This window comes from Cydia amplana, chromosome 14 (assembly GCF_948474715.1).
Source record: "Cydia amplana chromosome 14, ilCydAmpl1.1, whole genome shotgun sequence".
NCBI lineage: Eukaryota > Metazoa > Arthropoda > Insecta > Lepidoptera > Tortricidae > Cydia > Cydia amplana.
In genome coordinates, this window is record NC_086082.1 from 15341517 (window position 1) to 15359576 (window position 18060).

General features: G+C 46.0%; 1 protein-coding gene across 1 annotated transcript in view; it reads right to left on the reverse strand.

The window, feature by feature from the left end:
• Positions 1–1164: 1164 nt before the first annotated feature.
• LOC134654226 (Golgi-specific brefeldin A-resistance guanine nucleotide exchange factor 1) overlaps positions 1165–18060 on the reverse strand; it is a 59733-nt gene continuing 42837 nt past the window's right edge. Inside the window, exons 25-32 of the mRNA XM_063509696.1 lie at positions 16240–16321; positions 15043–15128; positions 12720–12884; positions 7811–7978; positions 6717–6816; positions 5094–5344; positions 1992–2090; positions 1165–1808 (exon numbers count right to left, since the gene is read on the reverse strand). Of these exons, the coding sequence (XP_063365766.1) occupies positions 1299–1808; positions 1992–2090; positions 5094–5344; positions 6717–6816; positions 7811–7978; positions 12720–12884; positions 15043–15128; positions 16240–16321 (1461 nt within the window). The 3' untranslated portion in view covers positions 1165–1298. The remainder of the gene's footprint in view (positions 1809–1991; positions 2091–5093; positions 5345–6716; positions 6817–7810; positions 7979–12719; positions 12885–15042; positions 15129–16239; positions 16322–18060) is intronic.

Here is an 18060-nt window from a genome sequence, read left to right on the forward strand (position 1 = left end):
GATAAAACAATAATAATACTATAAATCCTATAGAAGTTGACTAATAGTTGTATAAGTGGGCTATCCAATCAACTGAACGGTCAAGGAATTTAATTTCAGTTATACCATTTCTAACCTTGTCACAGTGACAATAGTATGAGGTCCCTAACGACTTTCATATTGATTGTCACCGTGACAAGGTACGTAATGGTACGGAAATTACTTTTTTTGTCAAATAACTAGTTAGGGCGCATTTTACTAGAACTAAAGTAATTTGAAACTTATATACAGTAGTTACATTCCATATTACAACGGTATCGAGTATTCGGCGCGGAGTCGAGTTGCCATTGAAATATGAAATGTATCTATTGGAGAGAAGGTTCAAATTGCTTTGTCTTTTTAATCCGCCCAGAACAAGGAGCTTTTCAAACTGACCAAATTGAAAATATATGTGACGAAAAAAAACTACAACAAAACAAATATCGGCCAAAGTATGGAAATGTACTTTAAAATAGCTTAAGTTGTTATACTTTATTTCTCTCTACAAAACACTTGACTATACAATGACGTTACGGCTATCGTTTTAAGTATATTTCTAGGTCTGACAGCTTTAAATAAATAATAAATCAAAATAATAACAATACTTGGAATGTAAATATTATAAAGAAAAGTAAATACATATATTTATTCTAAGCCGGAGTCACAAGTACCCAACTATTCTAATAACAATTTGATATTGCCAGGGAGCATAACTTTTGCAAACTTATCAACAAATACTTATATAGACTTTATTACCATTATGTAAGGTCGAATATTAAACCACACTTAAGCAGCTTCATCCAAATTAGATAATATTTTACAGAAACAAATCAACAACAACCAAAACTAAACTTTATTACCTAAACAACAAAATTCGGATTCAATTTTTTTACATCATGATTACGTTTTACAAAAGTTATGCCTCGAGTTTTAGTGTCATTAACTAATCACAGAGCTCTCGTATTTTTTTAAAGTCATTATAAATTATGATTTCAGTGCATTGTTAATCTAGGTTCCAAACATGGTACGGTTCAATAATAAATACATAGATAATTTACATACATTTGAATGTATTGTTACTATTGTCTTGTCAAGTTGGTATCTCGTCTATGACTTCTCATAGTTTTCAAGCGCTTATTGCACAAAACGTATAATACAGACTAGTCAAAACATAATTTAAATCGCCAAACAAATATATACTATAAACCCAACACACTAAATCGAAAATGGCATAAACTCGAGCTCTGAACTATTTACAACCAAGTCCCAAAGTCCTCGAGCTATCCGTCTCCGGTCAAACTGTCAAATACCTCAGAACCCGGCGTTACCAACTCGTTCACAGAACCGAAGTAACTCGTGAAATTGAAGCTCTGTGTCACATTGTCTGTTGAGCCAAATTGAGCTTTATTCTTTACATGCATAGGGGTCGCATTTGCGCTTAGGGATTTCTTGTCTAAGAGCGGTTTTGGGTCCTCAGGGTCGTATAGGGTTGCCTCTGTAGGGGATATTGTGGTGTCGTTGTAAGGGTTGGTCATGTATTCGGCGAATAGTTCGCTCTGTTTTAGTTTGGTTACTTCGATTATGTCGTAGTTTAGGTCGATTATTGATGGTTTTGGGTCATTTGGAGTTTGTACTTGAGATGGTACTTGTTGAGGTGGTACCGGATTGGACGGTACTTGAGGTACTAGTACCGGTTGGGGTGGTACTTGTGGTTGAAGTGGTACCGGTGGTATCGGATGTGACAAAACTTGTGTTAGTGGTACCGAATGGGGTACTTGCTGAACTGGTACCTGCTGTGGTACCGGTTGTGGTACTTGCTGTTGTGGTATCGCTTGTGGTACTTGCTGAACTGGTACCTGCTGTGGTACCGCTTGTGGTACTTGCTGAACTGGTACCTGCTGTGGTACCGGTTGTGGTACTTGCTGAACTGGTACCTGCTGTGGTACCGGTTGTGGTACTTGCTGAACTGGTACCTGTTGTGGTACCGCTGGTGGTTGTGGTACCTGCTCGGGGGCGCGGTAGAGCGTCGGTATTTGTGACTGAAGGGATATTCCTATTGGTGTAGAGACCATCTGAAAAAGGAGTAAGTTTATTTAAAAAGTGATAATCACTAAAGTGTCATTCAATAGAACTTGCTAACTATGTAAACAAATCGCCATACTAAAATTGACACTGAATGTCAAATTACTAGCAACTTTTGTTTACATAGTTCGCAAGTTCTATTGAATGACATTTTACATCACTACATAGTATAAAACAAAGTCGCTTCCCGCTGTCTGTCTGTCCCTATGTATGCATCTTTAAAACTACGCAACGGATTTTGATGCGGTTTTTTTAATCGATAGTGATTCAAGAGGAAGGTTTATGTATTATTTGTTAACCCGTGCGAAGCCGGGGCGGGTCGCTAGTTTATGTATATAAAGCAAACTATAAATCTACCGAGTCGATTAAAATAATTAGTAAACAATATTCATAACTGTATCAAAAAAGAACAAATTACGAAACAGGTAAAATTGTACTAAAATGACAGATTGGTTACAGAAATTGGGAGGTAAAGTAAGGACGCTGAGCTCGCAGAAATTCGTACATTAAACCGCCTGTTCCTACCTCTATCGCATGCGTCTAATTCCCTCCCGCTCGCACAATGGCATTGACCATCGGCGGGATAACAATATAATAGAGTATTTTCCTACTAGTCAAATCAGTTACTTTATTAGAACTGTCAAAACGATTTGCTAATATGGAATTTATATGAAACATTACATCGTGACGTCACGGTCAACTCAACTACTTTTTATATTTCTATCCGATTTATTAAATATAACTCGTGTTTAAAAATAACTCCTATCTGTGTTTTTCTAATCATTATCTGGTGCTTTATTTCATGCATGGTGTAAAATAATAATACAGTATAATACCCTATTAAGCGCGTGCGATAGAGATAGGAACAGGCGGACCAATGTACGGAATTCTCCGTGCTTAACATCTTTACTTTAGTCGTACTCTCATTTAACCTGGGATATACAGGGTGGTCCAAACCTTGACGTCCAAAAATTTTTTTTAGATTCCTCTAGTCGTGGGCTATCAGAATATACCCCATGTATATTAGCAGATTTTTTGTAGTTTTCGAGTTATGAATTTTTGAAGTTTTTTTTGTTGAAAATTTTGGGGGTGAAGTAATTTACTCATAAAAAAAACTATTGGATTTTTTAAGATGTTTCTTCTTGTAACATACTCCTTAATAAATGACGTAATTATAAAAAAAAAAATCAGCGTCCTCACGTTGATACAAGTTGTAATAAAACATGACAGAAATATTTTTTTTACACTCAGGCATGTCAAGCTTAGATTTTGCGCTTAAATAAAAAAAAATACAAGCTGTTACAAGGACTTCTGCTGATTTTAAAAACTGATAGACCCTAAGTGTTTTACAAAAAGGTAAAAAAAAGTGACACTTAATAGTCGAAATTTGACAGAATCGGCACTCAAAGGAGCTGAGGTCGAAAGTTCCCAAATTAGTGAATCACAAAAAAATACGGTTTTATTATTCCTAACTTTAATAAAACACAGAAATGACCACGATGCATCAATGTTGTGACATGCGATAAGCGAATCATCATTTGGGTAAGCTTAATCATTATCTTAACTGGACCGGTGTCGCGGCGGGTTGTTATCTACAAAGGGTTCATTTTTACCTGCTCCCACCCCGCCGACTACTGTCTCCATACTCACTATTGTTTAATAAGTTCACCTCTTTACACACCCACACACACACCCACCGACCCACACACAAAACCCACACACACACACACACACGCGCGCGCACACACCACACGCGCACACGCACACGCACCCCCCCCCCCACACACACGCACACGCATTAATGTGTGTGTGTGTGTGTGTGTGTGTGTGTGCGTGCGTGTGGGTGTGTGTGCGTGTGCGTGCGTGTGTGAGTGGGTGGATGTGCGTGTGCGCGTGTGTGTGTGCGTGTGCGTGTGTGTGTGTGTGTGGGTTTTGTGTATGGGTTACCCGCCGCGACACCGGTCCAGTTAAGATAATGATTAAGCTTACCCAAATGATGATTCGCTTATCGCATGTCACAACATTGATGCATCGTGGTCATTTCTGTGTTTTATTAAAGTTAGGAATAATAAAACCGTATTTTTTTGTGATTCACTAATTTGGGAACTTTCGACCTCAGCTCCTTTGAGTGCCGATTCTGTCAAATTTCGACTATTAAGTGTCACTTTTTTTTACCTTTTTGTAAAACACTTAGGGTCTATCAGTTTTTAAAATCAGCAGAAGTCCTTGTAACAGCTTGTATTTTTTTTATTTAAGCGCAAAATCTAAGCTTGACATGCCTGAGTGTAAAAAAATTATTTCTGTCATGTTTTTTTACAACTTGTATCAATGTGAGGACGCTGATTTTTTTTTAAATAATTACGTCATTTATTAAGGAGTATGTTACAAGAAGAAACATCTTAAAAAATCTAATAGTTTTTTTTTATGAGTAAATTACTTCACCCCCAAAATTTTCACCAAAAAAAACTTCAAAAATTCATAACTCGAAAACTACAAAAAATCGGCTAATATACATGGGGTATATTCTGATAGCCCACGACTAGAGGAATCTAAAAAAAATTTTTGGACGTCAAGGTTTGGACCACCCTGTATAGTTTGTCAGATGACTGTCTCATTTCAAACATAGACAGAGATAATCATCTTTGTCTTACACTGAGGATGAGTATAGTTTTTTTGTTCTTATTTACTGACGATTTGGTTTGACCAACTATAATAACAATGTTTAAGCTTACCCATAGAGAAAAAATACATAGATTGCTCACTCCATACATCAGTTTTAGTACCAAAAAGACTATTAGCATCTAGCATCGAGTAGCGGAACTATCAGTACTGCTACATCTATTGTCAAGTAGCAGTACTGATAGTTCAAGTGTTTCAGTGTCTACATCTAGCATCGAGTAACGACTCGATGCTAGATGTAGACACTGAAATTAATAGTCTAACTGATGTATGGAGTGAGCACTCTTGTCTTATTATATTTCTCTATGGCTTACCTCATTCAAAGGTTGTAGTAAGACAGAAGCGCTGAGACCAGTCTGATCATACAGCGGGTTCCTGATAGGCACCGTGCCGCTAACTGGCATCACCGGCACCGGCGCGACCAGTTGTGGGCCCCCGTTCAATGTCGAAGACTGGAGAGTGGGTGACGAACACTGGAGCGGCGGCGATTGGGTCGGGGATGGGGTTTGGAGCGGGTTTTGGGGGATGGTGGAGGGGGGAAGTTGTGCAGGTTTGGTGTCTTTTGCTGAAAGATAAAACATGAAGGGTAAAGCTTTGGATTCCTCCGAAAACGGTGCCGTCATATTACGGCCGCTATATAGCGTTGACTGACGTCACTAGAACGTTGTCTATGTAAACAAGATGGCGCGGTTTCCTAGACGGCGTTACGTTACGTTGATTGTCAACGTAACGTAAGATGACGGCCGTCATGACCTTGTCGATAGTTTCGTGAACGTTTTATTAGATAGCGGTGACGCCATTTTGAATAAATGACACGAGATTTGAATAAATGATTCCGTACTACGATTATTTTCCTCTTCTGATGATATTTCATCCTCCAAGTAAATTATAGATGATTAAGCAAATCTTGTCAGTAGGAAAAGGCGCGAAATTCAAATTTTCTATGGGACGTTATCCCATCGCGCCTAAATTTTTCAAATTTGCCGCTTTGACCTTGGTGGATGACGGTGTGTTATGACGCCGTGGTACTTTCCACATGTCGCCACCGTAAAGACGGCCGTCTTTTGCGGCCGCTATATGACGGCCGTCATATGACGGCACCGTTTTCGGAGGAATCCAAAGCTTAAGTATTACTTAATCATTTAGTAATCGATACGTTTACTCTAAAATATAAATGCGATCGAAACTATCTGTTATTTACCTGTTCACGCGTAAACCGCTGAACCCGTTTAGATTAAATTTGGTATAGAGATAATATGAGCCCCGGAGGACATAGTATAGTAGAGTATTCTATCTATCTATAGTTTTATCACGGAAAATATTATAAGGTACACGCACATGATGTCGCGGGCAAAAACTCATAACACGCGTGTCTCATCATGGTTGTTTGTTTATAATAAAGTATTATAGGAATATAGTATTAATGGCGTCGGAATCTAAAATAATGCGTATGTGGAAAACTAGGTAATAATCAGACATAGGAATCCGTGGGGCAAATTTTCTTGACGGGTAGGGACTTCCTATATCGATAAACTCAATTATCGATGCTCGTTCTATATACTAGTGATCACTCAAAGGTTTGCTTGTAAAAATATGTTTTTATTAAAAGTGTAAAAATCAAATAAAATAATAACTCAATTCGTTTTGATTGATAATCAATCAATAAAGAGGTTGAGATAATATTGACTATTTTATAGTGCAATAAGTATTACGCCCTACCTTTATATAACCTAGCGATTAAATAAAATATGCTATGTGTGAATTTCATACTTGTCTTCAAAACAATATGTACTTACAAAAAACGCAATGTTGGGGGCGATCACTATAGTATATAGAACGAACATCGATAATTGAGTTTATCGATATAGGAAGTCCCTACCTGTCAAGAAAATTTGCCCCACGGATTCCTATGTCTGGTAATAATTATATGTATTTACCCTCCGGGAAAAGCTCGTCTTTCAAGTTAGGCAGGAACTCTCCTATTTTCTCCCACGTGATATACCACAGGTCGTTGTAGCCGTCAGCGTTCGTGAATATCTGTGCAATGCAAGCGAATATAAACCTTAGTATGCAATATTTTAAGGTCCAATACAAGGTGTAACAAAAATAGCTAAAAAGAAAACCGGTTGCACTCAGGGAATGCCGGCAGAAGTGAAAACTCAGTGACTAGTGCAAAATGTCTGCAGCACTATGTATAATTGAGGTTAACGCCATCTAGCGTTATTTCGTCGCATTAATTGAAACCCCTAAGCACATCACTGTTAGTACTCGAGTTAGAGGGAAAGTCACTAGATGGCATTTAAATCAATAAAGAAAAACTCAATGACATTGTAACAGGTTTTCGATCAGATCACGTGTCCGTCTTACGGTCACGTGATCTGTCGCGAGTTTAACATTTTTTTCCCCACCTCAAAAAGTACACAGCGCCGCTAAAGAAGTTTTCACTTCAAAAACTACGGATAGGATCATGGGCCTTAGAAGGATAAGTAGGCTAAGTCTTAGTCTAGGTTCAAATTGAGTGAAATGGGAAAGGCAACTGTCAAAGGTTTTTACAGATGGCGCCAAGACAAGGTTCCCCTGTTTCTAGTTTTTTAGGGCTCCGTACCTCAAAAGGAAAAAACGGAACCCTTATAGGATCACTCGTGAGTCTGCCTGTACGACTCCCTCCCGTTTATCTCCGAAACGACTAGGTCTAAAATTTAAAAAAAAATACACAAAATAGTTCTTTACCTATAGATGACAGGAAAACCTATTATAAATGTGCAGTCAAGCGTGAGTCGTACTTAATGGACGGAACCCTCGGAACGCGAGTCCGACTCGCACTTGGCCGGTTTTTATTTTTCTATGGGATTTGGCTTAAAAGGCTAACTCTAAGAATTTTACACTATTGGCAGGATTGACAAGGAAAACCTACGCTGGCGACATCTGTAATTTTTTTAACTTAACTTCTTTGAGAAACTTTGAAAAAGTATTCTACACTGTTATCTAGATAAGTAAGGCTAGAGTGGGACAAGTGCACTATCTGTCTCACCCGCACTGAGTGCATGACCAGTATCATGTTCTTGAGGGACTCTAGGGCCGCTTCGGTGAGGGGGTCCAAGGGTGTCGATATGAGGGTCCGCTGGACGGACACTATGCGGAGCCAGAGCGCGCCGAACGTTGGCCGCGGCGATAAGGCCGAGAGGTGGTGTAGAAACACCTGAAATATAAACGAGAATAGGTTAAATCCAAAGTTAAATCATTTAAAAATTCATATTTAAAAAATAAATAATTTGGAAATACTTTTACAGTACATATGGTGCTACTTTACTGCCCTAGTGCGGTAATTAGGACAATACGTGCTTATGTCGAAAATTTAAAAGGCCATATGTACTGTAAAACGTTGTACAATACACGCCTACACACACACACGCGCGTTGTTCGTTTATTTAATAAATAATACATATTTAATTAACTTTTTCTACTCCCGTACTTTTATTTGTCATTTAAAGGATCGTGCACACACCTTTAAATGTTATAGTTGTCAAGACAATTCTTTAGTCTATTCCCCAAAAAAGTATTTGTGCATACACGCAGTATCTTTTTGGCACTTTTACGATACTTCGTGTAATCACCACTTAAAAAATATTGTATGAAATACATTGTTGCCAACCTAATTTTAATTGTCGTCTCTGACAGATGAGTGAACCATAGACATGTTTTTTTTATTTCATTCATTCTTTTCCCGCCCGTACCCTCCATTCTTTGCTACTTCTTGAATGAAAAATATCGTGCAGCCCGGGCGCCAGCAGCGCGCGCTGCAGGTACGCTATAGCGCTGCTCGCCACCTGGAACAGTATGTCCCATACCTTGCACAGTATAGTGTTGGCGCGGCTGGCATGCTGCGGCGCCACCTTGTCCAGCAGAGGGAACAGCACCCGCGCGAAGCACGCCTCCCAGCGCGCGCCGCCCAGCGCGTGCAGCCCGGGCGCCAGCAGCGCGCGCTGCAGGTACGCTATAGCGCTGCTCGCCACCTGGAACAGTATGTCCCATACCTTGCACAGTATAGTGTTGGCGCGGCTGGCATGCTGCGGCGCCACCTTGTCCAGCAGAGGGAACAGCACCCGCGCGAAGCACGCCTCCCAGCGCGCGCCGCCCAGCGCGTGCAGCCCGGGCGCCAGCAGCGCGCGCTGCAGGTACGCTATAGCGCTGCTCGCCACCTGGAACAGTATGTCCCATACCTTGCACAGTATAGTGTTGGCGCGGCTGGCATGCTGCGGCGCCACCTTGTCCAGCAGAGGGAACAGCACCCGCGCGAAGCACGCCTCCCAGCGCGCGCCGCCCAGCGCGTGCAGCCCGGGCGCCAGCAGCGCGCGCTGCAGGTACGCTATAGCGCTGCTCGCCACCTGGAACAGTATGTCCCATACCTTGCACAGTATAGTGTTGGCGCGGCTGGCATGCTGCGGCGCCACCTTGTCCAGCAGAGGGAACAGCACCCGCGCGAAGCACGCCTCCCAGCGCGCGCCGCCCAGCGCGTGCAGCCCGGGCGCCAGCAGCGCGCGCTGCAGGTACGCTATAGCGCTGCTCGCCACCTGGAACAGTATGTCCCATACCTTGCACAGTATAGTGTTGGCGCGGCTGGCATGCTGCGGCGCCACCTTGTCCAGCAGAGGGAACAGCACCCGCGCGAAGCACGCCTCCCAGCGCGCGCCGCCCAGCGCGTGCAGCCCGGGCGCCAGCAGCGCGCGCTGCAGGTACGCTATAGCGCTGCTCGCCACCTGGAACAGTATGTCCCATACCTTGCACAGTATAGTGTTGGCGCGGCTGGCATGCTGCGGCGCCACCTTGTCCAGCAGAGGGAACAGCACCCGCGCGAAGCACGCCTCCCAGCGCGCGCCGCCCAGCGCGTGCAGCCCGGGCGCCAGCAGCGCGCGCTGCAGGTACGCTATAGCGCTGTCCGCCACCTGGAACAGTATGTCCCATACCTTGCACAGTATAGTGTTGGCGCGGCTGGCATGCTGCGGCGCCACCTTGTCCAGCAGAGGGAACAGCACCCGCGCGAAGCACGCCTCCCAGCGCGCGCCGCCCAGCGCGTGCAGCCCGGGCGCCAGCAGCGCGCGCTGCAGGTACGCTATAGCGCTGTCCGCCACCTGGAACAGTATGTCCCATACCTTGCACAGTATAGTGTTGGCGCGGCTGGCATGCTGCGGCGCCACCTTGTCCAGCAGAGGGAACAGCACCCGCGCGAAGCACGCCTCCCAGCGCGCGCCGCCCAGCGCGTGCAGCCCGGGCGCCAGCAGCGCGCGCTGCAGGTACGCTATAGCGCTGTCCGCCACCTGGAACAGTATGTCCCATACCTTGCACAGTATAGTGTTGGCGCGGCTGGCATGCTGCGGCGCCACCTTGTCCAGCAGAGGGAACAGCACCCGCGCGAAGCACGCCTCCCAGCGCGCGCCGCCCAGCGCGTGCAGCCCGGGCGCCAGCAGCGCGCGCTGCAGGTACGCTATAGCGCTGCTCGCCACCTGGAACAGTATGTCCCATACCTTGCACAGTATAGTGTTGGCGCGGCTGGCATGCTGCGGCGCCACCTTGTCCAGCAGAGGGAACAGCACCCGCGCGAAGCACGCCTCCCAGCGCGCGCCGCCCAGCGCGTGCAGCCCGGGCGCCAGCAGCGCGCGCTGCAGGTACGCTATAGCGCTGCTCGCCACCTGGAACAGTATGTCCCATACCTTGCACAGTATAGTGTTGGCGCGGCTGGCATGCTGCGGCGCCACCTTGTCCAGCAGAGGGAACAGCACCCGCGCGAAGCACGCCTCCCAGCGCGCGCCGCCCAGCGCGTGCAGCCCGGGCGCCAGCAGCGCGCGCTGCAGGTACGCTATAGCGCTGCTCGCCACCTGGAACAGTATGTCCCATACCTTGCACAGTATAGTGTTGGCGCGGCTGGCATGCTGCGGCGCCACCTTGTCCAGCAGAGGGAACAGCACCCGCGCGAAGCACGCCTCCCAGCGCGCGCCGCCCAGCGCGTGCAGCCCGGGCGCCAGCAGCGCGCGCTGCAGGTACGCTATAGCGCTGCTCGCCACCTGGAACAGTATGTCCCATACCTTGCACAGTATAGTGTTGGCGCGGCTGGCATGCTGCGGCGCCACCTTGTCCAGCAGAGGGAACAGCACCCGCGCGAAGCACGCCTCCCAGCGCGCGCCGCCCAGCGCGTGCAGCCCGGGCGCCAGCAGCGCGCGCTGCAGGTACGCTATAGCGCTGCTCGCCACCTGGAACAGTATGTCCCATACCTTGCACAGTATAGTGTTGGCGCGGCTGGCATGCTGCGGCGCCACCTTGTCCAGCAGAGGGAACAGCACCCGCGCGAAGCACGCCTCCCAGCGCGCGCCGCCCAGCGCGTGCAGCCCGGGCGCCAGCAGCGCGCGCTGCAGGTACGCTATAGCGCTGTCCGCCACCTGGAACAGTATGTCCCATACCTTGCACAGTATAGTGTTGGCGCGGCTGGCATGCTGCGGCGCCACCTTGTCCAGCAGAGGGAACAGCACCCGCGCGAAGCACGCCTCCCAGCGCGCGCCGCCCAGCGCGTGCAGCCCGGGCGCCAGCAGCGCGCGCTGCAGGTACGCTATAGCGCTGTCCGCCACCTGGAACAGTATGTCCCATACCTTGCACAGTATAGTGTTGGCGCGGCTGGCATGCTGCGGCGCCACCTTGTCCAGCAGAGGGAACAGCACCCGCGCGAAGCACGCCTCCCAGCGCGCGCCGCCCAGCGCGTGCAGCCCGGGCGCCAGCAGCGCGCGCTGCAGGTACGCTATAGCGCTGCTCGCCACCTGGAACAGTATGTCCCATACCTTGCACAGTATAGTGTTGGCGCGGCTGGCATGCTGCGGCGCCACCTTGTCCAGCAGAGGGAACAGCACCCGCGCGAAGCACGCCTCCCAGCGCGCGCCGCCCAGCGCGTGCAGCCCGGGCGCCAGCAGCGCGCGCTGCAGGTACGCTATAGCGCTGCTCGCCACCTGGAACAGTATGTCCCATACCTTGCACAGTATAGTGTTGGCGCGGCTGGCATGCTGCGGCGCCACCTTGTCCAGCAGAGGGAACAGCACCCGCGCGAAGCACGCCTCCCAGCGCGCGCCGCCCAGCGCGTGCAGCCCGGGCGCCAGCAGCGCGCGCTGCAGGTACGCTATAGCGCTGCTCGCCACCTGGAACAGTATGTCCCATACCTTGCACAGTATAGTGTTGGCGCGGCTGGCATGCTGCGGCGCCACCTTGTCCAGCAGAGGGAACAGCACCCGCGCGAAGCACGCCTCCCAGCGCGCGCCGCCCAGCGCGTGCAGCCCGGGCGCCAGCAGCGCGCGCTGCAGGTACGCTATAGCGCTGCTCGCCACCTGGAACAGTATGTCCCATACCTTGCACAGTATAGTGTTGGCGCGGCTGGCATGCTGCGGCGCCACCTTGTCCAGCAGAGGGAACAGCACCCGCGCGAAGCACGCCTCCCAGCGCGCGCCGCCCAGCGCGTGCAGCCCGGGCGCCAGCAGCGCGCGCTGCAGGTACGCTATAGCGCTGCTCGCCACCTGGAACAGTATGTCCCATACCTTGCACAGTATAGTGTTGGCGCGGCTGGCATGCTGCGGCGCCACCTTGTCCAGCAGAGGGAACAGCACCCGCGCGAAGCACGCCTCCCAGCGCGCGCCGCCCAGCGCGTGCAGCCCGGGCGCCAGCAGCGCGCGCTGCAGGTACGCTATAGCGCTGTCCGCCACCTGGAACAGTATGTCCCATACCTTGCACAGTATAGTGTTGGCGCGGCTGGCATGCTGCGGCGCCACCTTGTCCAGCAGAGGGAACAGCACCCGCGCGAAGCACGCCTCCCAGCGCGCGCCGCCCAGCGCGTGCAGCCCGGGCGCCAGCAGCGCGCGCTGCAGGTACGCTATAGCGCTGCTCGCCACCTGGAACAGTATGTCCCATACCTTGCACAGTATAGTGTTGGCGCGGCTGGCATGCTGCGGCGCCACCTTGTCCAGCAGAGGGAACAGCACCCGCGCGAAGCACGCCTCCCAGCGCGCGCCGCCCAGCGCGTGCAGCCCGGGCGCCAGCAGCGCGCGCTGCAGGTACGCTATAGCGCTGTCCGCCACCTGGAACAATAGGGATGATGACACATGTTGAATTTTATAACAAAATCTAGTAAAATAGATAGCAAACGAGCAATTTATCACAATAATGTCGATATTAAACGACGACGAAATGGTTGGACGAAATGCTGTTGGACGAAATGCATGTTGGACCAAATACGTGTTGGACGAAATGCGAATTGAAATATAATTTGGACGAACTGCGTATTGGACGTACAGCTAACAAATCATTAAAATAAAATATTGAAAAATTACAAAATTACAGGACCTGAAAGTTTCAAAATTAAAGTTTTTTTTTTAACTTCCAAAAACGATAAAAGTAAGGGTACAATTCGATTCATTACATTTCATCCAAAAAAATATTGTATAGCAACTATATACATAAACGCAATATTTCACCGACAAAAACGCAATTTTCTTGTTTTGTCCATACTACAAGATGGGCGATGACGTCACGGCCTCTGGCCGTTTTGTATAGGGCGTTTCGTGAGTGAAGTGCGACTGTCGGCCTTTGACTACAATTTCTGACTTTTGTGTTACTTTAATGCAATGGGTCCCATATAGACATTCGATCCTAAAAACAAACCCGATCGATTGATACCATAAAAAAAATTAGTCATGTAGCCTATTATAGTATTCAACTTTTTAGGGTTCCGTAGCCAAATGGCAAAAAACGGAACCCTTATAGATTCGTCATGTCTGTCTGTCCGTCTGTCTGTCCGTCCGTATGTCACAGCCACTTTTCTCCGAAACTATAAGAACTATACTCTTCAAACTTGGTAAGTAGATGTATTCTGTGAACCGCATTAAGATTTTCACACAAAAATAGAAAAAAAAACATTAAATTTTTGGGGTTCCCCATACTTCGAACTGAAACTCAAAAAAAATTTTTTCATCAAACCCATACGTGTGGCGTATCTATGGATAGGTCTTAAAAAATGATATTGAGGTTTCTAATATCATTTTTTTTAAACTGAATAGTTTGCGCGAGAGACACTTCCAAAGTGGTAAAATGTGTGTCCCCCCCCCTGTAACTTCTAAAATAAGAGAATGATAAAACTAAAAAAAATATATGATGTACATTACCATGTAAACTTCCACCGAAAATTGGTTTGAACGAGATCTAGTAAGTAGTTTTTTTTATACGTCATAAATCGCCTAAATACGGAACCCTTCATGGGCGAGTCCGACTCGCACTTGGCCGCTTTTTTTTATAAATGGGCTTACTCATGGCCACAGACTAGCCGAGGCGAAGGCGTGGCCTACGATGGAGCGAGCTCGCCCAGAAGGCGCCTCTTCACCCTTGATTTGAAGGTAAAAATAAATACTTATTTGTTTTACAAGGGGGCAAAGTTTTTGTTTAACAGCTCGTGCTAATATTGATACCCGAGCAAGCGAAAGGAAATCCAAGATTGAACGACGAGCGTAGCCAGTGTCTCACATGCGAATAAAATGCAACAATCAAGAGAGCCTTGAGCCAACTGGTAAGTTGGTGCGGTGAAAACATGTTTATTTCCAAATCTTTGAAATCAATAACATATTTTTATTTTTTATTTTATTTATTTGGAGATCCAACAGCTATGACATTTATCATCTTCCTCGCGTTGTCCCGGCATTTTGCCACGGCTCATGGGAGCCTGGGGTCCGCTTGGCAACTAATCCCAGTAATTGGCGTGGGCACTAGTTTTTACGAAAGCGACTGCCATCTGACCTTCCAACCCAGAGGGTAAACTAGGCCCGTATTGGGATTAGTCCGGTTTCCTCACGATGTTTTCTTTCACCGAAAAGCGACTGGTAAATATCAAATGATATTTCGTACATAAGTTCCGAAAAACTCATTGGTACGAGCCGGGGTTCGAACCCGCGACCTCCGGATTGCAAGTCGCACGCTCTTACCGCTAGGCCACCAACAGCTATGACATTAACATAGAAATTTTAGTAGAAACAGGAAGCCAATTCTATAATTGGCCTGTGAGTTCCTATGAACTCACAGGTAGTAACATAATATTAAACTAACAGATACTACTTATTACTAAGGTTACGCACTATCGCACATATCTGAACAAAGCCAATACAAATTATATCTAATAAGGATAATTTGGAAGTAACTAAGATACTAATGAATTAACAACTAACATAACATTATTACAATTTCACTTACTTGTTTTCTTCTGTCTGTACAAAATTCGGCGATGCCTTGTAGGAGGGGCTTCCATGCCACTTCCCATAGATCGTATTCCTCGGCACCTGAAATACGGGACTTTTTAAGTAAACATTTTATTGTACGCAAAATTCAGCTTTGCCATAGAGAAATATAGTAAGACAAGAGTGCTCACTCCATACATCAGTTAGACTATTAATTTCAGTGTCTACATCTAGCATCGAGTAGCGGAACTATCAGTACTGCTACTTGACAATAGATGTAGCACCGACCGGAAAGTTTTATCTCAACAGCATAAGACTTTCCGGTCGGTGCTACATCTATTGTCAAGTAGCAGTACTGATAGTTCCGCTACTCGATGCTAGATGCTAATGGTCTTTTTAGTACTAAAACTGATGTATGGAGTGAGCAATCTATGTATTTTTTTCTCTATGGCTTTGCTAATGAGGGTAACCGCATTTAATTTCACCGCTAGGGGCGCTAGTGTAGACGGAGATCTTTCAAAATGTCAAATGCATAGAAGTTTTTGGGGTTTCAAGCTTTTTTATCGCTTTTTTCACTCCTAATTCATAATTGTGGAAAATCTTTGTCCATCTTTGATTGTAATAATGGTAAACAATAGATATAGCTCAATAAATGTTAGTTGTTTAAAAAAAGTGCCAACTAAAATATATGCAAAATTAAACAGGTTGAAACAACGGCAAAGTTAGACGTTAAAATACCTTTAGTACGTATTGATTTTATAAAAATACGCATAGAAGAATTTCGAGATCTATTTTTCTGGACCTACATCTACAGTGGCGCCAACTGGTGAGCACAAAAACGGTAGCCCTCATTTACATAAAATATGAATTAATAAATAATAATAATAAATATTATAGGACATTTTTACACAAATTGACTAAGCCCCACAGTAAGCTCAAGAAGGCTTGTGTTGTGGGTACTCAGACAATGATAGATATAATATACAAATACTTAAATACATAGATAACAACCATGACTCAGGAACAAATATCTGTGCTCATCACACAAATAAATGCCCTTACTGGGATTCGAACCCAGGACCGCGGCTTCACAGGCAGGGTCACTACCCACTAGGCCAGACCGGTCGTCAATTACATGTATCATTTAAGCGTTTTAGTTATTGCTGATATTTTAAACGTGAATTCCATTAGCAAATATACATCTTTAAAATACCTTGTTCCTGGTCAGCCTCGTCTCGCCACCACTTGAATATTTGCGCTGTCCGGCTGTGTAGCGTGTGCATTAGGTCTAGGAGCTGAAACAACACAGGCACAGAATAAATAATAGTACTAGGCACAGAAGATTCACTCTCTAACAAAACGCGTCTATAACTACAGATATGACCGCTAGGTGGCCAAAGCGCGAGCAGCCGGCCTAGCCAAGCTGACAATCGCTATCGCTTCGCGATCGATTCGCTTTGTGTCTCTCTATCATTCTTCCATACTAGTGCGACAGTGACAGTTGCGTTTCGATCGCTACGGAGCGTTAGCGAATGGCACGTTGGCTACGCGGCCAGGCGTCCGTTCCGTAGCGGCGCGCGGCTACTACAGGATGGCCAAATAAGAGGTATACACTTTATTTTTGAAATTTTATTCTATAAAACATAAAAAATATTAAGTATTCCTTGTTAAATATAATATGTAGGGTCAGCAATTACACATGGAAAATAATGTCAGACAAATGTCCACCTCTAGCAGCATGGCAGATGCGAACCCTTTTCATCGCGTTTTTCATCACTATTTCACACATTTCTGGCGTTATCTCAGCGACAGTGTTTCGAATATTTTGTTTTAATTGCTGAAGGTTCGTTGGCCTATTAGCATAGACACGTCCCTTTAGATAGCCCCACAGAAAAAAGTCAGGAGCTGTTAAATCAGGCGATCTTGGGGGCCAGTCAATGTCACCGTTTCTCGAAATTAATCGACCGGGAAACGTTATTTTTAATGTTTCTATTGTTTTTAATGATTAAAACACGTTGTTCCATCGTAAAACGCTCCATAATAAATTTGCCGTATCTACACAAACTAATTTTCATGCAATAACTGTCATATTTACCGCCAAAATAAAATGGCGGCAAAAAAAAAATTGTATACCTCTAAGTTGGCCACCCTGTACTATGGTTAGACACGAAAATTGGTGTGGGCCGCGTGTACTTGTAGGTACTTGTAGCGACGCGACGAAATCGACACAGGTTTTAGCGATGTGACGAGTCCATCATCATCATCATCATCCTGGACCTTTATCCCTATTTGGGGTCGGCCTTCCTTGTCCTAAGCCTCCAGGTGGCACGGTTCCTGGTTAGGTTCTTGTCAATATTTTGTTCTTTGAGGTCTTTTTGGACCGTCGTCCACCAAGTGGCGGGGGGCCTTCCGCTTCCGCGCTTCGTCGTCGGCAAGTATAAGGCTGTTTTGACGATATGGTCTTCGGGTCGTCTTTGTATATGGCCGTACCATCTAAGGCGTTTTTCAACAACTTTCTCGTGAATAGGAGCTACTTTAAAGCTGCCTCTGACATATTCGTTCCTGACTTTATCCATTAGAGTGACGCCGGCCGACCATCTTAACATGCGCATTTCTGCAGAATGGAGTTTATTTAGGTGTTGTTTAGTAGTGGCCCAGCATTCGGAACCATGGAGTATGGCGGGTCTGATTGCGGTCTTATATAGTTTGCCTTTTATCCTCAGTGGCATTTTAACATCGCACATTACTCCCGTGAGCTGTCTCCATTTTAACCATCCCGCAGATGTTCTGTGCTCGACGTCTTTGTCGATTTTTCCGTCATTACTAATGATGGAACCCAGGTACTTAAAACGGTCTACACGTGGAATTAAGATATTTCCGGCAACAATTTGAACATTATCTGTGTTTGTGCTTGCGGTCTCTTGTTGTAAAAAGAACCTTCAGGGCGCGGAATTAAGGTTTATTTTTGAAAGGTCATACTAGCAGTGAACTCGAGTTGGGATACTTGGGATGGCGAATCAAGCGGCAGTTGTTG